This window comes from Haliotis rufescens, unplaced genomic scaffold (assembly GCF_023055435.1).
Source record: "Haliotis rufescens isolate VD_foot unplaced genomic scaffold, xgHalRufe1.0.p SCAF_6, whole genome shotgun sequence".
Taxonomy (NCBI): Eukaryota; Metazoa; Mollusca; class Gastropoda; order Lepetellida; family Haliotidae; genus Haliotis; species Haliotis rufescens.
In genome coordinates this window covers 3,602,321-3,616,902 of record NW_025964334.1, presented here as the reverse complement: position 1 = coordinate 3,616,902, position 14,582 = coordinate 3,602,321, and the positions used below count along the sequence as shown (strand labels likewise).

At 42.4% G+C, this 14,582-nt stretch overlaps 1 protein-coding gene across 9 annotated transcripts in view; it reads left to right on the top strand.

Annotated features, from left to right (window-relative positions):
* Window positions 1–14,582, top strand: part of LOC124113511 (tumor protein p53-inducible protein 11-like) — a 532,733-nt gene that overhangs the window by 425,461 nt on the left and 92,690 nt on the right. Inside the window, exon 1 of one of the 9 annotated variants that reach the window (XM_046473888.2) lies at window positions 9,627–10,247. The exons of the other annotated variants lie outside the window; for them this stretch is intronic. Within the exon in view, the coding sequence (XP_046329844.1) occupies window positions 10,219–10,247 (29 nt within the window). The 5' untranslated portion in view covers window positions 9,627–10,218. Of the gene's footprint in view, window positions 1–9,626; window positions 10,248–14,582 lie in introns of those variants that run through there. 9 annotated transcript variants of the gene reach the window in all.

The following is a 14,582-nucleotide window of genomic DNA, read 5'->3' as shown; positions in this document are numbered from 1 at the left end:
AGTAGAGATAGCACTAGCATGGCTCTTGTACAACCGTTGCTGGGTGTTACCATGAAATACGTAATTGTTGTTAAGATTAATTTGAGGCTTTGGTAAGTTGTACAATAACCTGAGTGGGTGTAACAATAAAATACCATTGTAATTTTTGTAGGCGCCATGATGACTTTGGTAGGTTGTACACTACCTGGGTAGGCGTTTCCAGGATTTTAGTCCAAGAAGAAGGTGAAATGGATTTAGTAATAAGGAACATATCTACGCTGTGTTGAGAGTATCCAGTAGATGTTGTAGTAACATTGGTAGGTGACGACTTTTCAGGACGTGTGGCATCCACGGCAACAGATGGTGATTGCATCAGAGTGATGATGAATCCAGGTACTGACAGGATGCTCTCGTAATACGGGAGCACGGGCTTCGTCAGTGAGATTAGTCGAATTAATGTAATTGCACAAAGGACGTAGCCACTATGTGTCTGAGCTAGGTAAGAGTGTAAGGAAGTTGAGTTGTCCACACAAGATGACTGCAGTTGGTAATAATTGGTCATTAGCTCAGGTTTCAGGCACAGGAAATAGTTCGAGAAAAACGCTGGTGAAAATCAATAGGAATGGATTTTTCCGCATTGGTATTTGTGTGCATGTATAACGGTCACCCCTGGGTCTTGCCGACAAGCAGGTGTGTTGCTGTAGCAGCAGCTCCCACTGATGGAGGTGGCATCTGCCCCTGCGACACCACCATGCTTTTATTTGATTTGATTCGCATACCATTTTTTTTCTGTTAAAAGTTGTTTACAAAGTCAGTCCCTCCCTGGGGAAATTTTGTGTTCAGCTCAACAGACAAAACAGTGTTAATGTAAATTTATTTATTGGGCTTTTGAAATTTTAAGTGTCGTGTGACCACATTGTCCGTATGGTTTATTAAACTGTGATATGGAAATAAACTTGTGCCGGACATATACGGTATATAGGATTTATAGCACACATCTATACTGTTACATTTAAGGATTCCATTGGTAATAATAATAATAAAAATAAAAATAATAAGAAGAATAATCAAAATAATAATCAAAATAATAATGATGAGTGTCAACCAAGTGAAGTGCCATATCAAATTAGAGAGGCTGTCTGAACGACACTGCATCGAGTAATCCTGCAGAGTCCTTCACTTGTATGAAGTTGGCTTTGTCTGAAAAGTGAAACAGAAGGCTTTCTGTTAGCTGCACAGGACTAGTCACTTTGCATTAAAATGTAAATATGAAATGTAGATTATGCAATGAATTTAATGAGACCTACCAACATATTGTCAGTGGAGGCCCGGCTTTGGCACAAACACAGTATCTTAAGCGACATGATGGCTCGATCATTTTATTACCATCTTCGCCATGCTTGTGGTTTTGACACAGAGGTCCATCCATGGTACGATCCAGAATATTTAGAGGGCGTCAAGGAAAATGATTAATACAAAATTCTTTGGAATAGGCCGTATACAACCTCAGACGTATCTAGGCCAACAAACCTGATCTTGTCCTTTTTGATAAATCAAATAAAATCATTTATATCATTGAATTTTCTGTCCCCTTTGACACTAATGTGATTGACAAAATTCAGGAAAAACAAAGCAAATATGCAGACCTCGCTTTCGAAATGTCACGCTTGCGTCGCAAGTACCAAGTTGTCCGACTCCTCATTGTTCTCGGTGCCTTAGCTTTGGTACCTCCCAATCTGTTGACTGACATCGGGAGAGTACCCGGGTTTGCTACCAGGAATACAGCCCTTCTGACAATCTGGGTAATACAGAAGGCTGCAGTGTTGGGGAGTCTTCACATTCCCCGAAAATGTCTGGGTGGGTTTGACAAGGCAGCGCTTCCTGCGAGAAGTCCCATTCGCTGTCTGGGCTGCGTGTAGAGCAGGCAAGGGCCCTGAGCTGATGATGAGCCTATCAGCCTGACAAAATCACATAACACAGAATTTGACCTGCATGTTCGCAATAATGAGTGCTCAGAAAATTGACAAGGGGACGGTTATTACAACCATACAGAACAAGTGAATTTGTCGTTGGAGATCAAGCTGTAGAAAACAAACAAGACGACAATGAAACTCCAATGTTTTTGATGATCGATACAAGGCAATTATATACCCTTTCTGTACCCCTATGTTATCTTGTTAAAGAGGCGGTGGGGTAGCCTTGCGGTTAAAGCGTTCGCTCGTCACACCGAAGACCCGGGTTTGATTCTCCATAGGTGTACAATGTGTGAAGCCCATTTCTGGTGTCCCCCCGTGATATTGCTGGAATATTGCTAAAACCAGCATTAAAACCATACTCACTCACTCAGTCACTCTCTGGTTAACTCTATAATCTGCGGAGGCCCGGGTGGCCCAGTCGTCTGTGCAGAGTTGCGTGCCTTGGGCACGCCAGAAACCTATGATTGTGGGTTCGAATCCCAGTTCGCCCCGATTATGTTTCTAGGTTTGTCAGCATCATACCCGTGCTCGTGGGTTTCACCGAAGTGGTAAACGTCTGAGACCTGCATCACTTCGGGCTTTCCTCCCACATTAAGCTGACACGCCGCGATATAACTGGAATATTGTTAAAAGCGGCGTTAAACCCAACTCACTCACTCACTCATTATAATCTGCAATTAAATGGACTGTCATTTAAAGTATAAAGCTTAGAGTAGGGTGTTTTTAAAGATTACTTATCAATTGGTGCAGAAGCTCATCAGGGGACGATTATTGGAGCGGGACTCTTAATACGGCGAATACGGTACATATCTTAGTTTTAACTGCATGTCATGTACATTATCTACGGCATGTAAAACCAAAGCTGAGTCATCATGTTGTTGGTCTGGCCTGATGTCGCAGACAGCGTACTGTCAATCCACACCCTTGTTTGATTGGCTTAACAGCCTCAACAGTCATCCAATGAATTTGCAGACATGTCAGGGAATTACAATCTCAGAAATCAAGTAATGTTAGTCAACGTCATAGTAAAATATTTTTCATGGGTCTAGATGTCAAGTTTTTTACATGCATAATCAGATTTATACAATAACCACTTTTCACTTTGATAACACATTGTCACAAGTAAACATAAGTGATTATCTGAGCTTATCTCGTGCCGATATTGTCTAACTACCGAATTTGTATGTGATGTGAACACTTGATTGTTATACAATTACAAAATGTTAATACCGTTTCGTAACTTGTTTATTGCAATCTACAATGTAAACACGCTGCACCTAAATTGATTTCGGGGAAATTAATGTAAATATCAACAGACAAAACCTTCCCCGTCACACACAGAGTAACCTGCTATTAACGAGTGCTTGCGGCCCAGACGACGGACACTGAAGTTGCTCCAGTCCTGGGTACTTGACTACTCACCAGAGCCATGGTAACTATGTGTACACATCCTGGCAGGGTAATACTTTCCTCATATGAAAAGAATGACATTTAAACTTTCCTCATTACCAAATCCTTCATTATTTCTTTATGACTTTATCTCACAATTTAAAAACTTCCCTAAATCACTTCAAATTCATTATTTTCCCCTGCCTGCCTGATAATGACTTGATGCATACAAGATAGCATGATTTACAGTCAGTCCTAGATCTCGTCAGCAGTACAGCGGTTCAGTCCTAGATCTAGTCAGTGGTACAGTGTTTAAGTCCTAGATCTAGTCAGTGGTACAGTGGTTCAGTCCTAGATCTAGTCAATACAATGGTTCAGTCCTTGATCTGGTCAGTGGTACAGTGGTTCAGTCCTAGATCTAGTCAGCAGTACAGTGGTTCAGTCCTAGATCTAGTCAGCAGTACAGTGGTTCAGTCCTAGATCTAGTCAGCAGTACAATGGTTCAGTCCTAGATCTAGTCAATGCAATGGTTCAGTCAGCCGTGGAGTTGTTCAGTCCTGCATCAAGCAATGCCCATGTGACTATGCCTTGCATTATGGGTTATGTAAATCTGTTCCCCACACATAGGTGATCGTCAGTCTATGGGTCTTAGGGTTTACGATCATCGCCACACTTTGTCATGTCCACAGCCTCTTGTATGACAGGTACATACAAGCTGAAGGCCATGAAGCCTCAACACGTACCACAGTCCCAAACCATATTGTTGACCCTTCTGCCCACTCCTTACTGTAATGCTGTAGCTGAAAGTCCAGATCTTCTAAATGTAGCTGCTTGTGTCTATAAAAAACATGTATTTTCAGACAAAGCATTGATCTACTTCAAGCTGGGCAGTGACTAATAGGGGCAAACAGTTTCTCCTTTGCACACACTCCCTCTAATGTACAGGTGAAACTCAATGTGTTCCTGATTTTTTGCCCATCTCATTAATGGAAATAAATGGCCACGTAAATATCCTTGCAGTTAGCTTCATCAGCAGTAGAAGCCATTTCTTCTGTCAGTCATGAGGGTTTTGATGGATGTGTAAAGGACATGTGATTTCTTTTATTGGAAAAACAATATGAATGATTTACTGGGTATGAGTGAGTGGTCACAGTTATGACAATCATGTCCTGTTAATGTCTAGGGATTGGCGCCATGGCAGTCACCAGAGAGAGTGGCCGTAGTGAGTAACTACATTAAATCACACAATAGAGACAGATGGCTGACTATAGGCAGACCCCTGACAGGTACACCCTTACCATGACTGATGTTTTTAAACCTGCAAGCGCCAATGTTGAAGTATGTCTCTTTTTCAAGACTGATGCTGGTCATCCTGTCAAGGCTCTCTGTTGGAACTGATCATGGTTGCTCTATTGGAACTGATGGTGGTTGCTCTATTGGAACTGATGGTGGTTGCTCTATTGGAACTGATGGTGGTTGCTCTATTAGATGGTGGTTGCTCTGTTGGAGCTGATGCTGGTTGCTCTATTAGATGCTGGTTGCTCTATTAGAACTGATGCTGGTAGCTCTATTAGATGCTGGTTGCTCTATTGGAACTGATGTTGGTTGCTCTATTAGATGCTGGTTGCTCATTGGAACTGATGGTGGTTGCTCTTTTAGATGCTGGTTGCTCATTGGAACTGATGGTGGTTGCTCTATTGGAACTGATACTGGTTGCTCTATTAGATGGTGGGTGCTCTATTAGAACTGATGGTGGTTGCTCTATTGGAACTGATGGTGGTTGCTCTATTAGATGCTGGTTGCTCTACTGGAACTTATGGTGGTTGCTCTATTAGATGCTGGTTGCTCTATTGGAACTGATGGTGGTTGCTCTATTGGAACTGATGCTGGTTGCTCTATTAGAACTGATGGCGGTTGCTCTATTGGAACTGATGCTGGTTGCTCTATTGGAACTGATGCCGGTTGCTCACTCACTCACTCACTCACTCACTCACTCACTCACTCACTCACTCACTCACTCACTCACTCACTCACTCACTCACTCACTCACTCACTCACTCACTCACTCACTCACTCACTCACTCACTCACTTCAATGTCCTAGCCTTGTCAAGTCCATGCTACAGCCTGCCCTGGTCTACTCACACAAGGCAATACTCTTGCTCCTAGTTATATAGATTTATACAGGCTAGTAAATGCTAGCCTGTGTCCACTTAATCATAAGATTCCTGGCTAATAATAACTTCATTGTAACTGAACTGTCAGTGAAATTTGACCCGACTTCACCTGGCTACCTGGAGTCTCTAGAAAATCCTGACTCTTTCCTAAAGCATCATTTTGATGGCTGACTCTAAGTCTTTGACAGTTGTTTCCTCAACCATCACCTGCTCTCTGGTCAGATCAAAGTTAATGTTCCACATTAGGATAAAGAGTTTTCAGTTTCAGGTCAGCTAATTACTGACACAATGGTTCTAACATCGTCCACATCCTTGCAAATAGAGTATTTTCAGTCTTGTACAATATATAGTATAGTATCTAGTATCTTTTTTTCCAAATAATGCAGATATGTTCTGGGAGTGTGCATGATAAATACATACAATGAATTTTTATGTTTTTATCCCTGATGCAGTTATGCACGGATCGCACCAACTCCCCGCAATGTAGTTCATGATCAGATTCATGCTATGGAAGCCTAAGAACGACCCTTAATTGTCAGAGAACGGATACATATATCATAGATGCCATACTCTGCCTCGTAAAATGTCCTATGTGTGGTTGTTTGACCATTACATGTCAACGTTTGAGATGGAAACAGCAAGATTGTGCGAAGCCTTAACACTGACTGGTAAAACTGTTCCAGACGTCAACAATATCTGGCAACATGCCCAAGTGTTAAGGTTATGGATTTGTTATTTTAAAAAAAATATTAAATAAATAATAGATAAATTACACTGTCTACATCATTGTATATAACAGTATTCCTCCCTGCCTAAATGACACTGCTAACATCATTTTATATAACAGTATACCTCCCTGCCTAAATGACACTGTCTACATCGTTGTATAAAACAGTATATACCTCTCCCTAAATGACACTGCTAACATCATTGTATATAACAGTATGCCTCCCTGCCTAAATGACACTGCTAACATCATTGTATATAACAGTATACCTCCCTGCCTACATGACACTGCTAACATCAGTGTATATAACAGTATACCACCCTGCCTAAATGACACTACAAACATCATTGTATATAACAGTATACCTCCCTGCCTAAATGACACTGTCTACATCATTGTATATAACAGTATACCTCCCTGCCTAAATGACACTGCTAACATCAGTGTATATAACATTTTACCCCTCTGCCTAAATGACACTGCTAACATCATTGTATATAACAGTATACCCCTCTGCCTAAATGACACTGCTAACATCAGTGTATATAACAGTATATACCCCTCTGCCTAAATGACACTGTCTACATCATTGTATATAACAGTATACCTCCCTGCCTAAATGACGCTGTCTACATCATTGTATATAACAGTATATACCTCTGCCTAAATGACACTGTCTACATCATTGTATTTAACAGTATACCTCCCTGCCTAAATGACACTGTCTACATCATTGTATATAACAGTATATACCTCTGCCTAAATGACACTGTCTACATCACTGTATATAACAGTATACCTCCCTGCCTAAATGACACTGTCTACATCATTGTATATAACAGTATACCTCCCTGCCTAAATGACACTGTCTACATCATTGTATATAACAGTATACCTCCCTGCCCAAATGACACTGTCTAAATCATTGTACATAACAGTATACCTCCCTGCCTAAATGACACTACTAACATCAGTATATATAACAGTATACCCCTCTGCCTAAATAACACTGTCAACTATTTTGTTCCAGTGCTGTCTTCCCACTAGATATCCCTTAGTTCTCGACCTCATCATCACTACAGAAGAAAGTAGGCCCATGGACATGTCTGTGTGAGGAAAAAAGTCATTACTGATAGAGAAAAAATAGCCACAGGACCAGATTTGTTATGCAAAGTAATGGTTAGAAATATGAGAAACAAATCTCACTTCCAGTTTACAATATCCATAATTGACAGCTATTAATAGCTGAGTTTAGAGTTGACAATTCATGAGGGGTTCCATTGGGTGGACAGTACAATTTGTACAGTAGTGACCCCTCTTTGTCAGTGTAGGGAGTCAGCTAGCTAACTGTACAGCAAACACAGCTAGAGCAGGTTGTACAGTAGTGACCCCTCTTTGTCAGTGCAGGGAGTCAGCTAGCTAACTGTACAGCAAACACAGCTAGAGCAGGTTGTACAGTAGTGACCCCTCTTTGTCAGTGTAGGGAGTCAGCTAGCTAACTGTACAGCAAACACAGCTACAACAGGTTGTACAGTAGTGACCCCTATTTGTCAGTGTAGGGAGTCAGCTAGCTAACTGTACAGCAAACACAGCTAGAGCAGGTTGTACAGTAGTGACCCCTCTTTGTCAGTGCAGGGAGTCAGCTAGCTAACTGTACAGCAAACACAGCTAGAACAGGTTGTACAGTAGTGACCCCTCTTTGTCAGTGTAGGGAGTCAGCTAGCTAACTGTACAGCAAACACAGCTAGAACAGGTTGTACAGTAGTGACCCCTCTTTGTCAGTGTAGGGAGTCAGCTAGCTAACTGTACAGCAAACACAGCTAGAACAGGTTGTACAGTAGTGACCCCTCTTTGTCAGTGTAGGGAGTCAGCTAGCTAACTGTACAGCAAACACAGCTAGAACAGGTTGTACAGTAGTGACCCCTCTTTGTCAGTGTAGGGAGTCAGCTAGCTAACTGTACAGCAAACACAGCTAGAACAGGTTGTACAGTAGTGACCCCTCTTTGTCAGTGCAGGGAGTCAGCTAGCTAACTGTACAGCAAACACAGCTAGAACAGGTTGTACAGTAGTGACCCCTCTTTGTCAGTGTAGGGAGTCAGCTAGCTAACTGTACAGCAAACACAGCTAGAGCAGGTTGTACAGTAGTGACCCCTCTTTGTCAGTGCAGGGAGTCAGCTAGCTAACTGTACAGCAAACACAGCTAGAACAGGTTGTACAGTAGTGAGCCCTCTTTGTCAGTGTAGGTAGTCAGCTAGCTAACTGTACAGCAAACACAGCTAGAACAGGTTGTACAGTAGTGACCCCTCTTTGTCAGTGTAGGGAGTCAGCTAGCTAACTGTACAGCAAATACAGCTAGAGCAGGTTGTACAGTAGTGACCCCTCTTTGTCAGTGTAGGGAGTCAGCTAGCTAACTGTACAGCAAACACAGCTAGAACAGGTTGTACAGTAGTGACCCCTCTTTGTCAGTGTAGGGAGTCAGCTAGCTAACTGTACAGCAAACACAGCTAGAACAGGTTGTACAGTAGTGACCCCTCTTTGTCAGTGTAGGGAGTCAGCTAGCTAACTGTACAGCAAACACAGCTAGAACAGGTTGTACAGTAGTGACCCCTCTTTGTCAGTGAAGGGAGTCAGCTAGCTAACTGTACAGCAAACACAGCTTGAGCAGGTTGTACAGTAGTGACCCCTCTTTGTCAGTGAAGGGAGTCAGCTAACTAACTGTACAGCAAACACAGCTAGAGCAGGTTGTACAGTAGTGACCCCTCTTTGTCAGTGTAGGGAGTCAGCTAGCTAACTCTACAGCAAACACAGCTAGAACAGGTTGTACAGTAGTGACCCCTCTTTGTCAGTGTAGGGAGTCAGCTAGCTAACTGTACAGCAAACACAGCTAGAACAGGTTGTACAGTAGTGACCCCTCTTTGTCAGTGTAGGGAGTCAGCTAGCTAACTGTACAGCAAACACAGCTAGAGCAGGTTGTACAGTAGTGACCCCTCTTTGTCAGTGCAGGGAGTCAGCTAGCTAACTGTACAGCAAACACAGCTAGAGCAGGTTGTACAGTAGTGACCCCTCTTTGTCAGTGCAGGGAGTCAGCTAGCTAACTGTACAGCAAACACAGCTAGAACAGGTTGTACAGTAGTGACCCCTCTTTGTCAGTGCAGGGAGTCAGCTAGCTAACTGTACAGCAAACACAGCTAGAACAGGTTGTACAGTAGTGACCCCTCTTTGTCAGTGTAGGGAGTCAGCTAGCTAACTGTACAGCAAACACAGCTAGAGCAGGTTGTACAGTAGTGACCCCTCTTTGTCAGTGTAGGGAGTCAGCTAGCTAACTGTACAGCAAACACAGCTACAACAGGTTGTACAGTAGTGACCCCTCTTTGTCAGTGTAGGGAGTCAGCTAGCTAACTGTACAGCAAACACAGCTAGAACAGGTTGTACAGTAGTGACCCCTCTTTGTCAGTGTAGGGAGTCAGCTAGCTAACTGTACAGCAAACACAGCTAGAACAGGTTGTACAGTAGTGACCCCTCTTTGTCAGTGTAGGGAGTCAGCTAGCTAACTGTACAGCAAACACAGCTAGAACAGGTTGTACAGTAGTGACCCCTCTTTGTCAGTGCAGGGAGTCAGCTAGCTAACTGTACAGCAAACACAGCTAGAACAGGTTGTACAGTAGTGACCCCTCTTTGTCAGTGTAGGGAGTCAGCTAGCTAACTCTACAGCAGGTTGTAGTGAGTTGTGCTGCAACAGTGAGGAGGGAGAGCTCTTCAGTGATTGAGAGTAGAATGATTGATGCCCCGCCTGTATTGGAGAAATCTTGTAAGGTCTAAAGGCAGCAGGGAAACTACACCAGTGGCGGTAGCTGTGGCGACAACGACCACGACTGACATAGAGATCTTGGAGCTCTGTCAGTGGTCAGTAGGCGATGTGTGTGATTAGATCTTTTACTTCCCTGTGATTGTTGGATGTTACCTGGAAAGACATGGAGTCCCAGAACTCAAGCAATTTTCTGTGAGTATTTTATGTTGGTAGATTTGTCAGGAAAACATTAGACATGGTGTAGTGATGTCAAGTCACGCAGAGAGCCACGGGAACATGCCACTTAACTTGACGCAAGTTGTGTAATCTTGCTGCACAGTTTCCACAATACCACACAGTATGCTGTGTTCACCGAACACATCCAGATGGGACTCCGAGCTTACATGACAGAACCTAAACTCGATAGTCATTGTTGAATAACTTTTTTCACATTTTATAAAAAATTATTTTTTAGTAATGATGTATATCAGAGAGTTGGTAGCATGGATGTGTTGCTTCTTGTAGAGTTTGTTTTTAAGAAAGGATTTGAGATTCTGTGTCACGAGCCGTGTCTTGTGTGACAGATGCTCCCCCTTCTCCACCATGTTGTTGTCGATCTTATGTTCACCACTCCCTACCAGGAGCAGTCAAGTACAGGATTCAATGTTCACAACAGTTGGGCTTCAATTTTCTATCTTTGTGTAAATAAATATGACAGTTAACAAATTGTTTGATATCTAGCAATGTTTTTCAGATAACTGATAGGGAAAGAAGTTCACTATTTCCTGTAGATGTTTTATTAGTTTTCCATCATTTTGAAGTTGACTGATGAGTTTGACAGCTGGGCAGGGTGATATATGGCCAGGTTGCAGGGCTTGCTTGTACTCCTGTGTTGTGTACATGTGTAGAGAGGGAGCACTTGACAGTGCTGACAACTCCAGCCTTGGGGGGGGGGGGGGGGGCACGGAACATCTAGGTCATAAGCACAAGCACAGACTTGTCAGTCAACATTCATAGATTTGTAGATTACCCCTCAAAAACATTTGCCATGGAAGATATCTCAACTTGTGAACAGAGGTTTGTTACTGGGAACAATTGAGTTGGACTGCTCTATGTGTTATATAACATGACAGTGCGTTATAAAACACTATAGGGGCGGTCGGGTAGCCTAGTGGTTAAAGCGTTCGCGCGTCACGCCGAATACCCTGGTTCGATTCCCGACATGGGTAGAATGTGTGAAGCCCATTTCTGGTATCCCCCGCCGTGATATTGCTGGAATATTGCTGAAAGCGGCGTAAAACCATACTCACTCACTCACTCACTAGAAAACACTTTAGTCTCATGATGTGATGTACGAGAGTTCATGTCATTCGTTGGGTTTGTTGAGTTTCATATCTTTGTTTCCTCATTGACTCCTTATCAGTTGACTAGTGTAACGTTTGTGTGATTAATAGCCTTATTAATAACCATGTACAATATCAATCACTGTTTTAATCTGTTGTCTATGTTTTAGACATAAAATCTTACAATTAGTCTAAGAAATCTTATTTTACACTATACTCTTCTCGACTCTAAAATTAAACAAATAATTTTCCTGATGCTGATTTGGAAAAGATTAAGCTAGAGCTGGCTAGACTCGCTTTTGTTAATATCTAAATTGTATATTTTCATAAAATAAATATATTCCACAGTCATAGCGCAGGACTACTTCAAGAGGTCTATGACCCATAGGCCTCATGGTTCTAATTTCACAGAAGGCCGAACTTTTAATTGAAGTTGGGTCAAGTTCATGTTGACCTAGGTCCATGGGGTAAGTTTGCACGGTCCGTCTGATGAAGCTCAGATGAAATCAGCGAAAACCCTCTCAGGTCTTGAGTTGTGTAATGGTAGGTTAATGCAGGAAGGATGTGGGAGAGGGGAGAGCCTGCGATACATGATGGCGCTGCACGTTCCACAGCCAGCGAGATACAATTGACGGCTTTTAGTCACTGAGCATGTCAGGTGAAGTAATCACTCTTAAGATTGTTAACCCCGACAAATGCTGGGGTGATTAAATGACAGTAAATGTTTGCTCCAAAGCTAATGGTTGACTGCTTCCATTGAATGCCTGACTGAACCACTTCAAAGTAACAAAATAATTATCCAGGGTTAGGGCCCTACAGTTGCAATCATCAGCCCTGATTGAGTATATGTAGTAAACTGCTGCCTGTAGTTGTAGCAACTATTGAATAAACCTCTTTGGGGATCTTTTGTTATATTCAACAGCCCTCACTATGTATAACGTATGGAAGTTCTTACTAAGCATCTGTCTATTAGCTGTCTATTAGCTACCACCTGTGATTACTCTCCTGGAGAGTTCCTGAAGATTCAATTACCTGCCTTTAATGATCATGATATGTCATCAAGTATCTCATTTATGTATGATTATTCCTGATTAGGGCCTTTCTGTTTTAATCAGCAGGCCTTGATGAGGATTAATTATTTTCATTTAAGCATTTTAAGCACATGTAGCCATGAACACAAACAGACGTTTACCACTTTGGTGAAACCCATGAGCACGGGTATGGTGCTGACAAACCTAGAAACATATCGGGGCAAACCAGGATTCGAACCCATGATCATCGGTTCCTGGTGTGCCCAAGGGATGCAACTCTCTGTAGTTTTAGACCAGAGCGACCTCAGAGCAAATGTCACTGCTTCAACACACTCCATATTTGTCTCCCCGTAGGGATTTAGGGCAGAATAGGTCCCCAGTACCCCATGGTTGTCTCCCGGTGGGGATTTAGGGCAGAATAGGTCCCCAATACCAGATGCTTGTCTCCCTGTAGGGATTTAGGGCAGAATAGGTCCCCAGTACCCCATGGTTGTCTCCCGGTGGGGATTTAGGGCAGAATAGGTCCCCAATACCAGATGCTTGTCTCCCCATGGGGATTTAGGGCAGAATAGGTCCCCAGTACCATATTTGTCTCCCCGTGGGGATTTAGGGCAGAATAGGCCTCCAATACCTCATGCTTGTCTCCCCATGGGGATTTAGGGCAGAATAGGCCTCCAATAGGAAGATAGAACTACTACACATCCATGGATTTATCTTTCAGTATGGCCTTGGAGCAAGGCTTTGTGTTTCCCTGTGTTGGATGTGTTTCCTAGGTGACTGCAGCACATGCACATGCACATGCACACATGTCTCCCAACAGCCCCATATGTTTTAGCTTTTGGCCCCCTCCCATCTTGGAAAGCAGAATAATCCACCTCTGACTGTCCATGAAATCAAACTTAGCAGGCGTTCCTTAAAACTGATATATTTTTAATCAATAAATATCCTTTCACCATTCCCTAACTGATGACCTTTTGAAATCCAAATCCAAATTGCAGGAGAAATTAACATGCATTCCTTATTAGTTTGACTTCCTCAAAGCTGATTTGTTTTGAGGAACATGCATATTACTGCTGTATGGGTGACCTATAGCTAGTTAAGCTGTTTTTGAAAACTGCAAGAAGCTATTTGTGTAGCTGTTCTCCTATGCAAAGACGTATATGTAAACAAGCGTTTCCATTTATCATGGTGTACAGCGAGAAAATCATCATCGCTGTCCTCAACAACTTCACCAACAAAATGTGACTTTCTGGAACTTCAAAAGAATCCACACAATTTTGTAACCCTTGTAAAAATTTCAGAGAGTGTTTTTTTCTGGAAATAAAAGAAACATGATTGAGCTGACTGTGGTGTTATGAGGAGAGGCAAGTCAGTGTCCACAGGGAGTCTGAGAACCAGGCACAACGCTAGCTCATCGGCACTAGATCAATTCCAGGAGTTCCAAGAATATTTGTAATGTTTAGCACCTGCATACTAGCACAATCCAACATGATAATGGACAGTACTCTTAGATAATCAGAATACAGTCAATCTAGAATCCATGTTAGAACTCTGATAGTGGTATAATCAGATAGACTCTCTGTCTCATTCTAGGTGGGCTATCTTGAGTCAGTTTTAGAATCAGACAGTCTACCTAGAATTGGACAAACAGTCTACCTAGAATTGGACAAACAGTCTATCTAGAATTGGACAAACTACCTAGAATCAGACAGTCTACCAAGAATTGGACAAACAGTCTACCTAGAATTGGACAAACAGTCTATCTAGAATTGGACAGACTACCTAGAATCAGACAGTCTACCTAGAATTGGACAAACTACCTAGAATCAGACAGTCTACCTAGAATTGGACAGACTATCTAGAATCAAACAGTCTACCTAGAATTGGACAAACAGTCTACCTAGAATTGGACAAACAGTCTACCTAGAATTGGACAGACTACCTAGAATCAAACAGTCTACCTAGAATTGGACACACACTCTACCTAGAATTGGACAGACTACCTAGAATCAGACAGTCTACCTAGAATTGGACAAACTACCTAGAATCAGACAGTCTACCTAGAATTGGACAGACTACCTAGAATCAAACAGTCTACCTAGAATTGGACAAACAGTCTACCTGGAATTGGCAAACTACCTAGAATCAGACAGTCTACCTAGAATTGGACAAAC